Source organism: Mustela nivalis, assembly GCF_964662115.1.
Source record: "Mustela nivalis genome assembly, chromosome: 3".
In the NCBI taxonomy this organism is placed as follows: domain Eukaryota; kingdom Metazoa; phylum Chordata; class Mammalia; order Carnivora; family Mustelidae; genus Mustela; species Mustela nivalis.
The window spans coordinates 67,394,245-67,413,399 of NC_139022.1; the positions used below are offsets into that span (position 1 = coordinate 67,394,245).

Here is a 19,155-nt window from a genome sequence, read left to right on the forward strand (position 1 = left end):
GCCTGAGCAGCCTACTCATCTCCCTGCTTTCAACCCTAGCCATCCTAAGTGATCCTTTTCAAAGGTAGGTAATGTTCTCCTCTGCTCAAAGCCCTCTTGTGCGTGGTTTCCCATCTTGTTCAGAGGAAAACTCTATGTCCTGGTAAAGGCCTACACAGTCTCACCCAATTTAGCTCCTTCTAACTTCATCTCCTGCTGCTCCCCCACATCGTGCAACCCTCATGGGCCTTGCTGGTTTTCTTGCTATTTCTTCAATACACTAGGCACACTTCCTTTTGCCTAGCAAGTTCTCCTCCCAGGTACCAACAGAGCTCATGTACTTTCTTCAGGCCTGTGTTGCTCTATCACCTTTTCAATCCGGCCTTTTCTTTATTGTTTAAAGGTTTTTGTTCATTTAGAGAGAGAGAGAGCGCACAAGCAGGCAGAGGGTCAGAGGAAGAGGGAGAAATAGACTCACTGCTGAGCAGAGAGCCTGGTGCGGGACTCAATCCCAGGACCCTGGAATCACGACCTGAGCCGAAGGCAGACCCTTAACCAACTGAGCCATCCTGGTACCCCCAACCAGGCCTTTTCTTACCCACCCTATCACAAATGCAAATTTCCCCCACCCCAAATACTCCAACCTCCTTCCCTACTCAATTTTTCTCCATTCATTCAACACCATCTAACACACTGATGTTTCATTTATTCATTTTAGTTTTCTCTCTCTTCCACCATAAGAATGCAAGCTCCTTGAGAGCAATGATACGGGCCTGTTTGTTTGGGCATATATGCCCAATGCTTAAAACAGAGCCTTCAACACAGTTGTGTTTAACTAATTTTTCTATTGAATAGATGTAATTTCTGACTAGACTTTGTCAGATAAGTACTTCAGTTTAGGCACATAGAGCTCACTGCTCTATTTTTTTTTTTTTTTAAGACTGTATTTATTTGACAGAGAGAGAGATCACAAGTAGGCAGAGAGGCAGGCAGAGGTAGAGGGGGAAGCAGGCTCCCTGCCGAGCAGAGAGCCGGATGTGGGGCTCAATCCCAGGACCCTGAGATCATGACCTGAGCTGTAGACAGAGGCTTAACCCACTGGGAGCCACCCAGGTGCCCCCCATTTTCTTAAAAGACTTTATTTATTTGAGAGGGAAAGAGAGTGTGCACAACCAGGAGAAGGGGCAGGAGAAGGGGCAGAGGGAGAAGCAAACTTCCCCCAGAGGAAGGAGTCAAATGTAGGACCCTGGGACCATGACCTGAGCTGTCAGACACTCAACTCACTAAGCCACCCAGGCGTCCCCCTGTGATTCTTTATATGGGCATAAAAGTCACTTTTGAATTTCTATCTCGGTATTTCAGATACTGTTTGTCAAGCCGAGGACTGTCACAAAAGTGGTCTCTAACTATTCCTAGAGACACAGGCTAGAATGAAGACATTCCATTCTTTCCATTCTTCCTTTATGTTTCCCCATGCCCTAATCTTCTTGACTTCCTGAGCACACCATTGAACACCTAAAATAATCTAATGGATGTCTACTCTCTGGAGTCTATTTTTATTACTCTCCACTGTCAGATAATCACTTTCTGCTCTCATTCAATGCTATAGACTGGGCCATTCTTGTAATGTTTTCTTTTGGTGAAGTGGACTTAATTTAATTCTGTCTGACCATTCAGGTCTTCGGAGGAGAAGGCACAATAACAAGCAGTTTATAGGTTCTCAGGCATTCACCTGCACCAATTTACTTATGTGACTACAATGATGGCAAAGATTATGGGAAACAAAGCATTTAAGTTACAGTCTACTTAATCCTAAACATATAATTATTCATTTTTATATGTAACAACTACCTAGCTAATGAATTTAAGAATAGTATTTTTGAGACTAGTTTTCATCTAGTAACATCTATACAGACAGAGTCATCAGAATGTTTTCAACTCATATTTAATATTCCTGAATTACTTACTAGCATTTATAAGCAATTCTAGACTCTTTTTTTTTTTTTAAGATTTTTTTTATTTATTTGACAGACAGAGATCACAAGTAGGCAGAGAGGCAGGCAGAGAGAGAGGGGGGAAAGCAGGCTCCCTGCCAAGCAGAGAGTCGGATACGGGGCTCAATCCCAGGATCCTGAGATCATGACCTGAGCTGAAGGCAGAGGCTTAACCCACTGAGCCACCCAGGTGCCCAGCAATTCTGGACTCTTAAAGTACCCTTGGTTCTTCTTTCATCCACATTATGGAAGAGTTGTGACTACCATAATCACTGTGTTTTAAAATCACAGAGTAAATGGCAACTAGGGAAGTTATCTGGTTCATCTCCAGAACATATCTAAACCACGCAGTCTTTCTTTTTTCCCTCCAAGACTTTTAGGGAAAAGACACAATAATTTTCTGTCTGTATAGATTCTCTCTCTATAGGTTCAATCATGAAGATGACAGAAGAGGGGATCTTTTTTAGGTTTCACCCCATAAGACAATTTTAAATTCATTTGAGTTGAAGTATTTCCTTAGTGCACAACAGTCTTTTCCAGTTTTGCTTCTAGAAATTAGAATTAGAAAGCAAGGTCAATAAAAGGATATAGGATGGAGCAGAGAGTAAAAGAGCAGGGATGAAAGAAATCTGGCAGAGGGAAATGAAGAAAAAAGTTAAAAGGAATTCAGTTTTGTTACCCTTTCAATTTTTTTTTTTTTTTTTTTTTTAATTTCCAAGGGACTTGATCTGGTTCTTTTCTCTAGGTACTCACTACTTGAATATAAAAGTACAGACTCAAAAGTGATTAAGAGATGGATGGTTGACTACTGGTTAAATGTAGATAAAACAAATCTAGTTATTTAATAATGAAATGCGTTCAGTCTTCATATTGTTCAATATAAAAAAATCATGTGGTAATAAAAATCCAACCTACATAGAGAGGACTAAGAAGAAAAGGCAGAGTCTTCTGCTTATTCTCCTGATACATCTCATACTTTTCAACCACTGTTCAAAATTCCTTTAGTAATTTTCCAGAAAGAAAAATTAAATGTATCTCTCTGCATAGATACATGAGTCTGTAGAGGTTGTGATGGGGGATATACACTTAAAATTTTATTACAAAGGAATAACGTCATACTTTTTATATGTAACTTACTGTTTTTTCTTTAAAATATACTTTGCAGGGGCACCTGTGGGGCTCAGTTGTTAGCAGCTTCTGCTCAGGTCATGATCCCAGCGTCCTGGGACAGAGCCCCAGCCGTGAGTCCTCAGACAGAACCCCAGCCCTGCATCAGGCCTCCTGCTCTGCAGGAACCACACCCCTGCTTGTGTTCCCTCTCATGCTGTGTTTCTCTCTGTCAAATAAATAAATAAAATCCTTTAAAAAAAAAAAAAAAGAAAGAAAGAAAACACATTTTGGAGATTTTTTCCAGGTGCCTAAGTTGTGGAAGCTCAATGAGGAAGGGCACTCTTTTAAAGTACTGTATTCCCAACGTTTTGAATTAAGGTCTTGCATATATTTTTCCTCTAACGAAAATGTGTTAGGTAAATGAATAAATAAATCAGAAAATATAGACTAACTTCATTCTTTTGAAGTTAAACATTAAACATTAAACATAACATTATATTATTTAAATGTACAAGAAGTATCTAGTCTGCTACATTTAGAATATTTTCAGATTTTTGGCTATTACTGTAGGAATGCTTGCATTCCTGAACATCACAAATTTTATACATATGTAGCTCTAAGTGAACCCAAAGTAATTTCTTAACCATATAATAGTTCGACTGCATTTTTAACTTTGATAGATATTTCCAAGTAACACTCCTAGCCAGCTGCATCAATTTATCCTCTCATTACAATACCGTTTTTTATTCTGGAACAATCACAAAATCTGAGTCAGTGACAGAAACGCACATTCCTTGAAACTATGTATTCTTTCATGTAGGCGTTTTAACGAAAACTGTTTCAGATGCGATCTCAAAAAACTGAAAATCCTTTTGGCTTTGCTGAGCTCCGGGGACATCCTTTTTCTCAAAGAAAAGTACTTGTTACTACTGGCCTGCTTTTTGGAACTTGGCCAAAATTCATGGTTAACTGATTCCTTTGTATATTTTAATAAAATAGAATTCTGTTATTGTCTTTTTATAAGAATTCAATAACTGCACCTTTGTTAAACATAAATAACAATTCAAGAACATGCAGATATCATTGAAAAAAAAAATATTTATAGAACGGACCCAGGTAGCAGTCTGTAGAAGTACTTGTAATTCTACCACTCTGGCTCTCACATGGATTCCACTGCCTATTGACATTAAAATAAGAAAAGTAACCTACATGCAGAAAGAAGGTTGTATTTCCATTAACATTCATGAAGGCTGAGCAGCTGAAACCCTACATATCAAGTAGGGAATATATCTTTTGTCTACTGATGAGAAAATGTCTCAGTGACAAATGGTTACAGACGGGTGTCACAAGGGCAACACCACACAGAACAGCGACAACAAACAAATAAACAAAAGTCTTCTCCTGCAGTTCTTTTTGTAGCATTGTGGACGGGCGTGCCTATCTCCTTAAATAAAAGAAAAAAAAAATGCGGTGCGAAATTCCTAACCTTTACTGAAGGCACTTCCCGGCAAACAAAAACAGTCTTTGAAAGTAATTCAAAAACAGAGCTTCGAGGTCTTCATGATGCATAAATACCCAGACTTTCTGAAAAGAAGTGCTCTGCACTCTGCATCCCAGCTCTTTGGGTCAAACGTGTATCGTCGTAAGACAGCAAGCACACTCATCCAAGGGCGAAGTGTGTAAGGGGAAGTACCAGGCACATCATGGAAACGCTTTACATCATTTACGTAAATTCAAACACATTATCATACGCATTTAGCAAATTTGAGATAGTTATCTTATAGACGCTAGCAGTGACTGCCAGTGCCTTTCAGTTAATTTTCAAAACCAAGTGAGTTAATTTGTAGACAGCCTGTCTCACTGAGACTAGGGAGCCTGAGAACCAAAGCCCGTGGGCAAACGTGTCCCCGGGCCCGACTCTAGGTGGCCCACTTTCCTCACCTATAAACACAAAGAGAAGCAATCGTACCCCGCCGGCCAAGGACTTCATTCCAGTATTTTGCCTCTTCTGCAAGTCTAGAAGCTTCAGCAGTTAGACTGATAAGCGCAGCACAATTTGCTAAAACACGGATGTCAACACTGAGCTTCCGGGCGTCCTTCTCCACCCTACAGAAAGCTCTAGATGCAGACCAAGAAGAAATGTACAACGGCCCCCGTGAAATCCTCAAGAACCTCCCTCCTCCTGAAACCCCACCGCCGCGTATTTTCTACACAGTCTGCCAGCACTCTGTGGACGAGGGACAAAAGAGAAGCCGGCCAGGCTCTCTGGAGAGCGGGGTCAGCCCCCAGCCTTCGCCTTGGGAGCTATTCCTCCTTGGATGAAGGGGCGGGGCAGAGGGGGAGGAGACAGGGGCGGGGCTGGAACTCGGATCCCCGCCACCCGGCCCTGACGGCATCCCTGCGCCTGCGCGCCCGGCGTGGGCCAGTGGTTGGAAAGCTCCTGGGTCTGGTCTTCACCTCGAGTCCCCGCCCTCTGCCTCCTTCCCCGCCCCTTCCCACCTCCGCTCTCCTCCTCCTCCCCCACTCCTTCCCACCTCCGCCCACTTGACGCGATGACGCACCGCAGGTTTGCGGACGTGGCGGCGGCGCACGGCCCGGAAGGCGGAGACGTTGGCGGCGGTGGCGGCAGAAGACGGGGGCCAACCCAAAACGGAGGGTTGGTCATGAATTTTCCCGGGACAGGAGCCGCGGCGGCGGACCTGGCAACCGGCTCCTTGTTGTGTCCCCGTTGCTAACAGAACAGGTAAAGATGGCGGCGAGAGATGGGAGGTGTCCTGGTCCTGACCTGTGGGATCGGGCCCCGGCTGCGTCCTCGCTGGAGATGGCGGGGAGTCCTCGGCCGCAGGTGTAGCCGGGGCGGCCGGGCAGGGCTCGGATCCCGGCCTGCATGGACAAGACCCCGAGGCAGGGGATACCTTCGCGACCAACCCCACTGAAGCCCCTCGTTACACTCTTGGGGAAACTGAGGCTCAGAGGAAGGACTCCTACCTGCCAGTTGCCCAGATCAACGCATTTACAACCTAAGCACTGTATTTTCCCCACTTACTATTTTGTTGAATAAATGTTGACGGCTTCTTGTCCGCACCGTCCAAGTGTGATGGTGTAACAGAAAAATCCGAGATCATTGCAGGGGATAAACAGGGGAAAACAGGGAAATAAAAATAAAAAGAACAAGAACAAAAAAACCCTGGGTGTGTGGAATGGAGAGGGAGGGAACTTAAGTTTTAAAAACTGAATTGGCCCTGGCGGGTACAGTCGCTGTGATGTTATCGCAATGCTGAACTAGCTTGTGCCCTATGGCCCTTTTATTGCTCTCTGCTTAAGGAAAGGCAAAGCCAAACACCGAACAATAATTAATACAAAATTAAGGTGTTTGGGAAACCATTTTCAGTTACTGAGTGAGCCTTAACAACGTGTCCATTCGTAACTTTTGGGACTTTTTGTAATCTAGATAGCATGCAGAGTTTTTTCAGTTTTCTTAAGAGGGGATTCCTGCTTTTTTGCTACTCTAATAATTAAGACAGGTTGAAGAAAATTGAGCCAGATGACTTCAATACAGTGTACTTTCTAAACTCTGTATGGTTGACTTAGATAATTATCTGCTTGGGCCAGAGTCTAGCCTTCCACTTGGTCTGGAGGCGCAACCAATTCTTGATTATTCAGAAACAGTATCTAGTTTGTGGTTTTCTGCTGCCTTCATTTCGTTACACAAGAGAGTGAAAAGATCGTGAGATGAAGTTCTAGTCTTTAACTATTATTTAGCATTGTACCATGGAGAAGTTTTGATAGAAATATGTGAAATGGCTTTGGGCATTGCTCAGTGAATTGCAGCTGTTCTAAGCCAGCTTGGGATTTTTTTTTTTTTTTTAAGATTTTATTTATTTATTTGACAGAGGGAGATCACAAGTAGGCAGAGAGGCAGGCAGAGAGAGAGAGGAGGAAGCAGGCTCCCCGCTGAGCAGAGAGCCCAATGCGGGACTCGATCCCAGGACCCTGAGATCATGACCTGAGCCGAAGGCAGCGGCTTAACCCACTGAGCCACCCAGGCGCCCCCAGCTTGATTCTAAGAACAAATTATTAGTGGGGAAATGTCTAAATGGGTCCGTATAACCACATGTAAATTGCTGTTAATTTTAAGTGGTTCCTTTTTTTTTTCCTTCAAGATTTTATTTATTTATTTGATAGAGATCACAAGTAGGTAGAGAGGCAGGCAGAGAGAGTGGTAAACAGGCTCTCTGCTGAGCAGAGAGCTGGATGATGCAGGGCTGATCCCAGGATTCTGGGATCATGACCTGAGCCAAGGCAGAGGCTTTAACCCACTGAGCCAACCAGGTGCCCCTTAAGTGGTTCTTTTTTTTTAAAAAAGATTTTATTTGATAGACAGAGATCACAAGTAGGCAGAGAGGCAGGCAGAGAGAGCGAGAGAGAGAGAGGAAGGGAAGCAGGCTCCCCACAGAGCAGAGAGCCCAATGTGGGGCTCGATCCTAGGACCCTGGGATCATGACACTAGCTGAAGGCAGAGGCTTTAACCCACTGAGCCACCCAGGTGTCCCTAAGTGGTTCCTTTTAAAACATGGGCCCCTTCTGAGAACAGGAAAACAAATATTCCCCCCAGAAAAATGTACGTAAGTATAAAATTTTGCCTAAGACTCCACAGAATTCACAGACATTTCCTAAACTAAAAACACAAGATAGTAAAGACTTGGTTAAGTAGAAATAAAACTATTATCTATTTTAGGTGAAGCTGAGATACTTTTTCATTTCTCTGAGAATTAAGAATAAAGCATCCTTAATTTATCATGCTATTAAAACAAGATTAATCTTTGAACTTCTTAGAGTTGTCACTTGGTTAGAACTCCATGAAGGAATAGGTGTGACCAGGACTTCAAAACTGCTTTAGAGATGTAAACTGGATAGCTTTCTTGAATTTGGTGGCTGTGAATTTAGGAATCACAATACATGTTATTAAATAGTAGCACCCTAGGGGGTGGGGATGGGTGAGAGAGTCAGCTTAATATATAGTTACTAGTTAGCTGTGTTATCCTACTAGAAAAACTCTTGAATTTCTAAAGCATTGCAAGTGTTGCTGTAGAGCAGGGTCAAAAACTGTTTTTCACCTCCGCCCTCAAAAAGCCTGTTTTTCAGGGGTTATATTCAATGATATGAGATAGTTCATATATTATGTTCGTATGTGTCTACACACAGAACGCAATCTCTTGTCATCCATATTACAAATTCAGACTTTTGGGAATTTTTGTTTGTTTTCTCTTTTTCACTTGGTATTTGTCTGTAGTATTTACAACTGAGCTAAGTCCTTCTTTAAGGCACCTTTTTAGGGACACCTAGGTGGCTCAGTTAGTTAAGCCGAGTGCCTTCTGCTCAGGTCATGATCCCAGGGTTCCGGGATTGAGTTTTGTTTCGGGCTCCTTGTTCACTTCTCCCTCTGCCTGTTGCCCCCACTGCTTATGTGCTTTCTCTCTCTGATAAATAAAATCTTAAAAAAAAAAAAAAAGGACACCATTTAAGTTTGTTTTCTGTGACACAGTATTTTGATGGTTTCTTCCTCTTGTGAATATCCCTTTCTCGCTTCGTTGCAGGCTGATTTTCCTTCATTCAAAATACCAAATATAGCAGTTCTTCAAGGCTCAGTCTTAGCCCCTTCTTATGCTATACTTTCTTTAGGTAATTTCATCTATACCCACACAATTTCAGTTTCTACTTAACGCATATGAGCCATGAATTACGGTAGGGAGGTGGGGAGGTTGGGAAGTAGGGAGGTAGTACAAAAGATATTCCAATCCCACATGCACTTAAAATTCAGAACAAGCCGAATATTTGGGTTCACTAAAGTGTTGTATTTGTACATATAAAATATGTACAATTCATAGTTCTGATAGAGTCAAAGTATATATTTTTAATACATGATACAAAATTATTTCCTAATTTTATTCACATGCTCAGAATAAGTGGAGCTTCATTTTTGACTTTAAAAAGATAGCAATTTACTTTTGCAAAAATGTTTATCACCCCCATATTTTGTAATATATGGTTTATAAAAATGGATTACCTCTTCCAGATATGTTAATTGCACTTCAACATCTGTAAAACTTCAACCTAAATATTGAAATACCTAAAATCATTTTTTTTTAAAGTGTCCTGAATATAAGATTCATGTAACTTGGGTGAATGGCTCAGGTACATTCCAAAGTTTTCTTCTTTCCTCCTCAGATTTTGACATGGCAGGGAGACATCAGAATCGTAGTTTTCCTCTTCCAGGAGTTCATTCAAGTGGTCAAGTACATGCATTTGGAAATTGTACAGACAGTGATGTGTTGGAGGAGGATGCTGAAGTTTATGAGCTTCGATCCAGAGGAAAAGAGAAAATCCGAAGAAGTACATCAAGAGATAGACTTGATGACATTATAGTTTTAACAAAAGATATACAGGAAGGCGATACTTTAAATGCAATAGCCCTTCAGTACTGTTGTACGGTAAGTTTTCATTTGATTTTGCATAATGCTATCCAGAATAATTCGTTCATTAGCACAAATTGAAACAAGTTCTGTGCTCTTTTATCTTCTTTTTCCCTTTCTTTCCATAGAAATCTGTATTTATGTTCGTAGCTGTTAACTTTTTCCACTTTTAAGTGAATTTCTGTGTATTTCTAAATCAATGATTCTGTTGTCAGTATTGAAAAACACCCATATGTGTTATGTTTTCTCCTTACTCAAGATGTATGAGAATATAGAAATATATAAGGAAAAGTTTTTCTCTGCCACTGCTTCCTGAAATAACACAGTTTGGTGTTTCTTCCCATAACTTTTTTGTGCTTATAAAAACACTAAACATACGGGGTAATTGGGGTGATCACTCTTGTTTATTGGGCTTTTAAAAACTGGTTTAGGGGCTCCTGGGTAGCTCAGATGGTTGAACATCTGCCTTCGGCTCAGGTCATAATCTCCAGGACCTGGGATTGAGCCTCACTTTGGGCTCCTGCTCATAGGGAGTCTGCTTCTCCCTTTCCCTCTGTCTCTGCTTGTGTGCTCTCTGTCTCTCTTTCTCTCAATGCATAGATAAAATCTTAAAAAATAAATAAAAAAAAATTTGTTTATACTATGCCTATTACTCAAGTTGCCTTTTTCATTTTCTTATATATTAGGGTCATTCCTGCGTGTCTTATAGATCTAACTCATTATTTTATATCGCTATATAGTATTGCGTAGTGTAGAAGTGCCGTAATTATTAAGCTGTTCTCCTATCACATAGTCATTTTGAATTGTGTGGTGAATATTGTCACAACTATATCTTTAAATTAAATGGTGGTACCTTTATTTCTGTGGAATAGATTCCCAAAAGCATGATTGTTAAATAGAAGGAAAGGTATTATTTTTAATTTTAATAATATTAAACTCTGTTTGAATCTTTTTTATATCTGTATCATTATGTCCATCTTGCATCCTTAGCATGTAATGTTTTCATGTAAACACATAGATCCGGAAACTGTTGGAACATTTTTCAAACTTTTTGTCCTCATACTTCCAGTAGAATTTTGTAATGTATGTATCATGTTATCTCCTGGCACATTTTAAAGTGAGCTTAAATTATTTCCTAATGACTTAAAGGATATAATTTCCAGAATGTTGTCAATGTTGATATTTAAAAATATGACTGTTAGAATACTGTTTATATGCACTAAAAGAAAAAAAGATTTATTTATTTTAGAGCTTGCGACTGGGAGGAGGGGTTCAGGGAGAGGGAGAACCTTCACACTTGCTCCTGAGTACAGATGGAGCCCGAAGTTGGACATGGGGCTCTGTCTCATGACCCATGAGATCATGACCTGAGCCAAAACCAAGAGTCACATGTTCAGCTGATTGAGCCACCCAAGCACCCCTATATGCACTTTTTTAATAGCATGAAATTTTTATCATCCCTTTTTCTCCTTGATTAATATTTTTACCCTCCCCCCACAATCTTTCATAGTGTTCTGTATTTTTATACTTGAAAGCCCTTTATTGGTTACCTATTATAATTCTCTGTAACAGAAACATACATATTTATAAATTTATTTATACAAATATATGTAAATTTAAATTGCATTTTAAAAAATTTCCTGTGACCATGAAGTTTTGTGTTATTTTTCTCTGAATACAGTAATTACAGAACTTCAGTTGATCAAAACAGATATGACAGTGTTTTAAAATTTAATAATGTAGTTTATTAAAATGCATTTCTTGGTGAGGGAAGAAGAGCTGGATTTTTTTTTTTTTGCAAGTTGTTCAAGTATGGCAACACTACTTTTTATTAGGTCATAGTAGACCTGATTTCATTTTTTAGTGTATATAACCATGTGAATACATGTTTGTAGAGAAGTTTCAGAATGTGCTTTAGAAAGTTGATAGAAAACAATCAAGATTTAAAAATTAGGAGCAAAGCTAAAATTATCAAGGTGGACGTCCAAGAGAGGAGTGTGGTCCGGTAGCTTCATTAGAGAAAGACATGGGTTTTCCTTTAATGAATCTGGTAAGTTGTCTTAGAAAAGGAGAAATTTGAAATGCCATCTGAATGATTAAAAATAGGTCATATTTCCAATGAGGTGAAAAGGAAAAAGTATATGACTATATGAGTATATGAGGAGAAAGGTATACCATAGTGATGTGGAAGGAGAAAACAAGGGGAACAACAGATGAAATTTTTATAGGTGTTCCAGAGATGAGTGGCATAGACTGATGGGAAGAAGCACATTGAGCTAATGGAGAAAAAGTTTGATCTATTTAGTAAGTACACTATTATAAAGTTTTAAGGAATGCTGCAGAATGGTGGGCAAACCTACTGGTGAGTTGGAGGGGACCCAACAATAAAGAGGTTAGTGGAATAATTCAAGTGAGGAAGATCAAGGCTTAGACTAAAATATGTGCGGTAAGACTGGAGAAGTTTACAGAAAATCATTTGGGTATTCTACAAGATGTATTAGTGGATTCCTCATTTATTTATTTGTTTATGATTATTATTTTTAAAGATTTTATTTGTTCATTTGACAGAGATCACAAGTAGGCATTTAGGTGGGCAGAGGGAGGGAGGGAAGCAGGCTCCCCGCTGAGCAGAGAGCCCAATGCGGGGCTCGATCCCAGGACCCTGGGATCATGACCTGAGCCTAAGGCAGAGGCTTTAACCCACGGAATCACTCAGGTGCCCCAAATTCCTCATTTAAAATGAAGAATGATGAAAGGGTGGTTAGCTTAACATTAGAGGAAGGCAGGCATTATCCACAGTAGGGAAAACTAATAGAGTTAGGGAGTTAAGTGCTCTGTTTTACCAGGAGTTCAACCAGCAAAAAAGGATGAACCTTACAAAGGATTTTTCACTTAAAAAATTGAGTACTTAGTGCTGTATTCCTCTTATAAATAGTTTTAAAAGTTACTAAAAATATGACAGTCATAAAACAGTGACAAGAGGACAGAAAGTCCAAGGTTGGAATCCTAATGCTATCAAGAAAGTTAGTATAAAACAAAATGTAGGGATATTTAGAGTGAGAACTTAGTTAGACTACTAAACCTTGGAAGCCTGGTTCAGAAAGAGTATGGAGTGGTTATTAGAATAGACAGTACCGAACAAATGAACATTAAAAGAGAATAGGGTCAGACTTGGGTTTGTCAATGAATCTTCATTTGCTTTAAGAAAAACAGTCTTGAGGTTGTAAAATTTGAAAGCATCCTTTTTCTTTACTGTCTCATCTTGTTACTCCTTAGTCCTCTCTCTATTCTCCTCCCACATGTACACTTCCAGGGAATTGATTTTTCCAGGAATTCTTATTCTTCAGTGGACTTGATTGGGAATCTGCAATTGATCAGTTCACACTCCCTCCTAAATACCCTCTTTTTTTGACTTCCTTGATTTTGCATCTTTCTGCTACAGATTTTTCTGCTAGTGATATTTAATTATACTAAATATATTAAATATAACTATTAAATATTATAGCTGTTATAACACCATATATTGCTATTTTAAATGTTCATGTGTTTTAATTAATCTTTACAAAACCCTATATGGTAGGTTGTGTTAACTACTGTCATTTTACATATGTGGAGATTGAATTGCAGAGAGGTTAAACAACTTGTCCCATATCAAAAAGCTAGAAAGTCATCAGAACTGTCCTTCAAACCCAGACAGTCCATACTTTAAATCACCATCATATATTGCTTTCTTGGCCACTCTTTCTTCTTTTTCTTTTTTTTATTTTTATTTAAAAAAAATTTTTTTTAAAGATTTTATTTATTTATTTGACAGAGATCACAAGGAGGCAGAGAGGCAGGCAGAGAGAGAGGGGGAAGCAGGCTCCCCACTGAGCAGAGACCCCAATGCGGAGCTCGATCCCACGAACCTGGGATCATGACCTGAGCTGAAGGCAGAGGCTTTAACCCACTGAGCCACCCAGGTGCCCCTCTTTTTTTTTTTTTTAATTTTATTTAATAGTAATTTCTGGGGGCACCTGGGTGGCTCAGTTGTTGGGATTCTGCCTTTGGCTCAGGTCATGATCCCAGGATCCCAGGGATTGAGCCCCATATTGGGCTCCCTGCTCCGTGGGGAGCCTACTTCTCCTTCTCCTACTCCCCCCTGCTTGTGTTCCCTCTCTTTGCTGTGTCTCTCTCTGTCAAATAAATAAATAAAATCTTCTAAAAAAAATTTAAAAAATGTAATCTCTCTACCCAACATGGGGCTTGAACTCAACCCCAAGACGAAGAGTCCCACGCTTTTCTGATTAAACCAACCAGACACCCTTAGCCACTCTTTCTTAATCTCTTTTGTAGATTTCTCTTACTCAATATACCCCTCAAGCGCTGTCATTTCTCAAGAGATCTTTCATGTGTCACTTTTTTCTTCCAGTCTTTTTTAGTGAATCTGTCTACTCTTGTGACTTCAATTACCGTTTTTGCTGGTAATCCATGAATCTATATTTTGAGTTCATTCTTCCAGATTTCAGATATATCTATTAACTCCCTGTTGGATGCCTTCCACTTAGATATTTCAGTCACCTCAAAGTCAACGTGTATAAAATCTGTGTTTATTCTCTTTCTCCCTCCAGAGTGTTCCATATCTTAATAAATGGCATCATTAACCATAGAGTTGGCCACCACAAAAGTTTTATCCTAGACTAAGCACTTTGCCTCTCTGACATCAGTCAGGTGATAAATGATCAGAGCTTAGGTTAAAGCATTGACGGAAGTCATGAATGGGACTAATTACTTAAAGGTGGTGGGAGAGCCTATCATAATTGGTAATCTGAGGAACACTCCCATGCTCTCCCTCTTGACAGTGGCAGATGGATAGGATATACAGATAAGGTGAGAACCATATAATATATTGGGAAAGCTTATAAATAATGACCAGTCTTGGGGGTAATTGACAATGCATGAACACTGAGAAGTTTGGGAAAAATGTCACCAGAAGACAATGAGGAAGTAAAATTATGTTATCAATTCTAAGATGCATGTTTTTTCACACATTTTAACATCTTTGAAATTAGAATGGTGGTATCCTCAATATTTGGTGTTTTAGGTCTCCCCCCCCCCCCATATATAAAATAATGACACATCTTAGAGTGGATGGCAACTGAGTTTTGATAAAATGTGGTAATTTTAGTTGGGTAAGTTGACATTTGCCTACACTTTAATTGCTAGACTGGAAGAAAGAACATAAATATTTGTAATTGTTCCTTCCCAAATTGTTTACAAACAATAGAAAGTGTGATATTTGTGCATGATGTACAAAGAGAAATATCAAAGGATCCCAGAATCTACTTAAATACCTAGGATTACTGTTAATAATACATGGGTGATAGTAACAAGTAATTAGTGATTTCCCAAGACCGGTAGATCAAAAGTGATGCAGAACTGTTAACCACGGGGCGCCTGGGTGGCTCAGTGGATTGGGCCGCTGCCTTCGGCTCAGGTCATGATCTCAGTGTCCTGGGATCGAGCCCCACATCGGGCTCTCTGCTCAGCAGGGAGCCTGTTTCCCACTCTGTCTCTGCCTGCCTCTCTGCCTACTTGTGATCTCTCTCTCTGTCAAATAAAATAAATAAAATCTTTAAAAAAAAAAAAAAAAAAAAAAAAAAAAGAACTGTTAACCACAAAATAAAATCTGGGTGTGATAACTTAATACTGCTAATAATTAAGCTCCATTTTCTTTTTTCCCTTCCAAAAGTAACTGGGATGAATGACTATTGTTACCTCTATTTTGATGGAGAATTCAGATGAATGTTGCTTTTTTTTGTTTGTTTCTTAACAGGTAGCGGATATCAAGAGGGTTAACAATCTCATCAGCGACCAAGACTTTTTTGCCCTTAGGTCTATTAAAATTCCAGTTAAAAAGTTTAGTTCATTGACTGAAACACTTTATCCTCCAAAAGGAAGACAGGCTTTACGTCCTTCGTCTGTTCAGTATGTTCCAGAACAACAGGAAATTTTGCTAGCTAATGATTCTCTTTCTTCCACTGAGTCAGCTGATAACTTTTTAAAAGAAGTAGATCGAGACATAGAACAAATAGTAAAATGTACAGACACCAAAAGAGAGAACCTTAATGAGGTAGTATCTGCTTTAACAGCACAACAAATACGCTTTGAACCTGATAACAAAAACACTCAACGTAAGGATCCTTATTATGGAGCGGACTGGGGAATAGGGTGGTGGACAGCTGTAGTGATAATGTTGATAGTAGGTATAGTAACGCCTGTATTTTATTTGCTGTATTATGAAATTTTAGCTAAAGTGGATGTAAGTCACCATTCAACAGTGGATTCTTCACATTTGCATTCAGGAGTGACACCCCCATCACAACAGAGAGAAGTAGAAAATGGAATTGGTCCAACTAAAGGAATACCCTTTGGCCAACATGATCATAAACTATATCGCCAAGATTCTCAGTCACCTGCTGCTCAACACAAAACATAGCAGTTGGCTCATAATTGCAGTGTTAATGATCATGTATATCTGGCGTGTGGTGAATCAGTTATATTCAATAACCACTTTAAAGGCAGAAGTTAGGGAGATTGAAGATGCTTTTGTTTTTCACCCTTTTTTTGGAGCCAGTTACAAGTAGATTGAGTATAAATTCCTACACTTGCTAGTTGTTGATATTGAAAGCTGTAAATCTGTATCTGTTGTATCAATGCTTAAAGCAAAAATGAATTGAAATATGGGTCTAGGAAGTTGTTAACTCAGAAAATGCATCATTTTTCTTATTCAAGCCTGGTTATGTTTAAATTTTATTTTTCAAATTATTTTTTGGTTTAAAGTTACTAATTTTAAATATATTAAGCAAAATAAAATTTATAAGCCCCCCAGAATAATGTTTTGCAGTTAGGAAGTTGCCATTTGGTCACTAGAACACTGGATTAGGTCAAGACCTAAAAGTAATCTTTGTCTCTTAAAGCTCTCTGCCTCTGCTTCTGTGATTATAATTGCTTCTGTTATTTGAAAGCACTTTTGTAATTCTTTAATGAAAAGTGTTACATGAGTTAGCATTATTTAGGAAATAAATCCTTACATACTGTGATAAGTTGTTGCTGTGTTATATGCAGTAACATGCCTTAATTACATTTAATGCCTTATAATATTACATTATGTAAGCTAATACAAGTTTTAGAATTAAAATTAAGGATTATTTCTGATGGTCCAGTGGGATTCATAGGCCCTATAAATTCGTCTCCATCTTCACTATCAAGGAAAACTTCATAGGGTTAAAACAGATTTTCACTGGCTCCCTCTGGTCTGTTGAAGAAAGGGTTCATTAAGCAAAAGCAAAGGTGCAAGAGACCTTTTGCATTAACAATAACAGACAAATTATTTGTTGGTCTGTTAACCTACATTTTTCAAAGAGGAAATGTCCAACTTAGACCATTTTTTCCCTCTGAACATAGCATCACATTGGGGAAACAGAGGCCACAGGTGTGTTGATCAGTTGAAAGGGCTTGATAGTGCTACTTTGTAAGATTTGTTGGGGATCAGACATAGTCTGGCCAAATAAGGATCATTTACATACTGATTTCCATCATTTAATTTCTTCAAGTATGTATTTTAAAAATGTAACCAAATGATTCATTAGAAGAAAGTTTGGTGGAGTCTGGATTGCCTGTTTTGTGTATAATAAAGTGTGTACCTTAAGTTATATAACACCACCTCATTTTCTGGGCATTATTTCCTAATTTTTAATGTTTCAGGTTTTAACTGGTCATTTTATATTTCCAACTCCAATACTGATTTTTAAAAAAGGGGTGAATAAGTGCATATGGTAAATGAAGTTTCATGTACTTTCAGGAGCAAAGTATCATAAAAAAAAAAAAAGGACAAAGAAGTCAAGCATTAAAGCCCTTGCATGTATTAGAGGGCCTTAGACAATTATTGGAAAGTGTTAATATGGAAGTTATAGCAAAATCATTTGTTGAATAACTTTTAGATTGGAATTTTAAAAATTGTTTTAATGTGCCTTGGCATCTTAAAAAAAAAAGTATATGATCTAATTTATGTTCAGTGTTAACTTGGTCAGTTTACATTTTATTTATTATGCTTGCTGAAAAATCAAGTTTTAGGGAAGAAAAATGGATTGGATTATTTTAGGGTAGAATGAAGAACTTTGTTTACATCAAATTGATGAAATTACAGAGTCAGTGATTCCTTTTTGCTAGTGCTGCTTTGAAATTGTGATAGATCTGATTTCCAAAATAACTAACTTAAAGTAGTGAAGTGTCCTATGTACTTGATTAAAAACCATTTTGTCTTGCAGCATGTCCTGTTTCGCGAAGGAAATATATCCTTATGATACAATCAGGCAGTTTCCTTTTTCTATATATTTGAATCCTATATAATTCTATATATGTCATATATATAGAATTTTAGATTCTAATCTTTAATGGTCATTTAAAAAAAATTTCCTAAGCATTTAATAGATCTAGAATAATTTGACCTTTTAAAAAGTACTAATATACATCAAAATTTGTAGCAAATAATTGCTTTGTAAAACTTAATGAGTTACTTGATATTATGGATTTAAAACTGTGTTGAAATCCTTATTTGAATTTACTTGGATGCTTTACATTAGAAGGTACATATGTTATATATATGCTAACAATTGTGAATCACTGCATTTGGTTCACTTAAAAACTTGGGAGTTGTAAGTGAAGAAAAATCTGCTATTTTTAGGGCAGATTTTTTTTTTTTTTAAGGCTGGCTACAAATGGTTAAGTTGTTTTGAACTATTGAATGCCATTTAAAATTTTTGCCATTCTACTAGAAAATTATGAGATTCACCTCTTCAAAAGATAGGTTAAAATGGATCATTATAATTAGAAAGAAGACTAATGTTAAATGAGCTTTTCCGAAGGACTTTTTGTGTTTTTTAAAGCTTTTCTTTTTCTGTACTCTGCTTGCTTGTTCAGCAAGCATTCCTAAATGAACCACTACTTACTAAATTAGTTCTTAAGGTATCTACTTCTAAAGTTACCTACTTGAGAATATGAAGAATGTTTCAGAAATATCATGAAGCAAGGATCCAGTCAGAGCGTTACAGGGTAAACGTGGGTTTTTAGAAGTCTGTGTTTAACAGGTGCATTATGATGGGTAGCATTCTTATTTTGAATTACAACAGCATTGCTCAGGAAATCAGTATTTTTCTTCCACGTATGTGCATATTGCACTGTTAGATCATAGAACTATCTGAATGCTTTATTTAATTCTTTTTATGTATGCAGATACTATAAATCTTTTGTATAATGTATTTTATACAAAGGCAAAATGGAATTGTAGAACATTGTTAGCATGAACATCTGTAAAACTGGTTTTTAAAACTTTTTGCCCTTATTTTTCATATTTTAAAAGATATGCCAAATGTAATAAAGTTTCTATTTTATTATTCAGTCTAAAATGGAAGCTGGTGAATTAATTGAATAAAACAAATGTTTTCTCCTCTTCTGTCAAACTCTTTGATGTAGACATACTGTGTAAGGTAGATAGAAGTGCCAAAGGTTTACCAATTCATATTTTTCCCGTTATACAGAAATAAAGTCCACTGAGTTAT

The 19,155-nt window shown here is 38.2% G+C and overlaps 1 protein-coding gene across 1 annotated transcript; it reads left to right on the forward strand.

Moving 5' to 3' along the window:
* The first annotated feature begins 5,629 nt into the window (after positions 1–5,629).
* Positions 5,630–19,046, forward strand: LYSMD3 (LysM domain containing 3). The gene is made up of 3 exons (XM_082725845.1): positions 5,630–5,826; positions 9,312–9,574; positions 15,372–19,046. The coding sequence occupies exons 2-3, from the start codon at positions 9,320–9,322 to the stop codon at positions 16,032–16,034; spliced, it is 918 nt and encodes a 305-aa protein (XP_082581971.1). The 5' UTR covers positions 5,630–5,826; positions 9,312–9,319; the 3' UTR covers positions 16,035–19,046.
* The last annotated feature ends 109 nt before the right edge of the window (positions 19,047–19,155 follow it).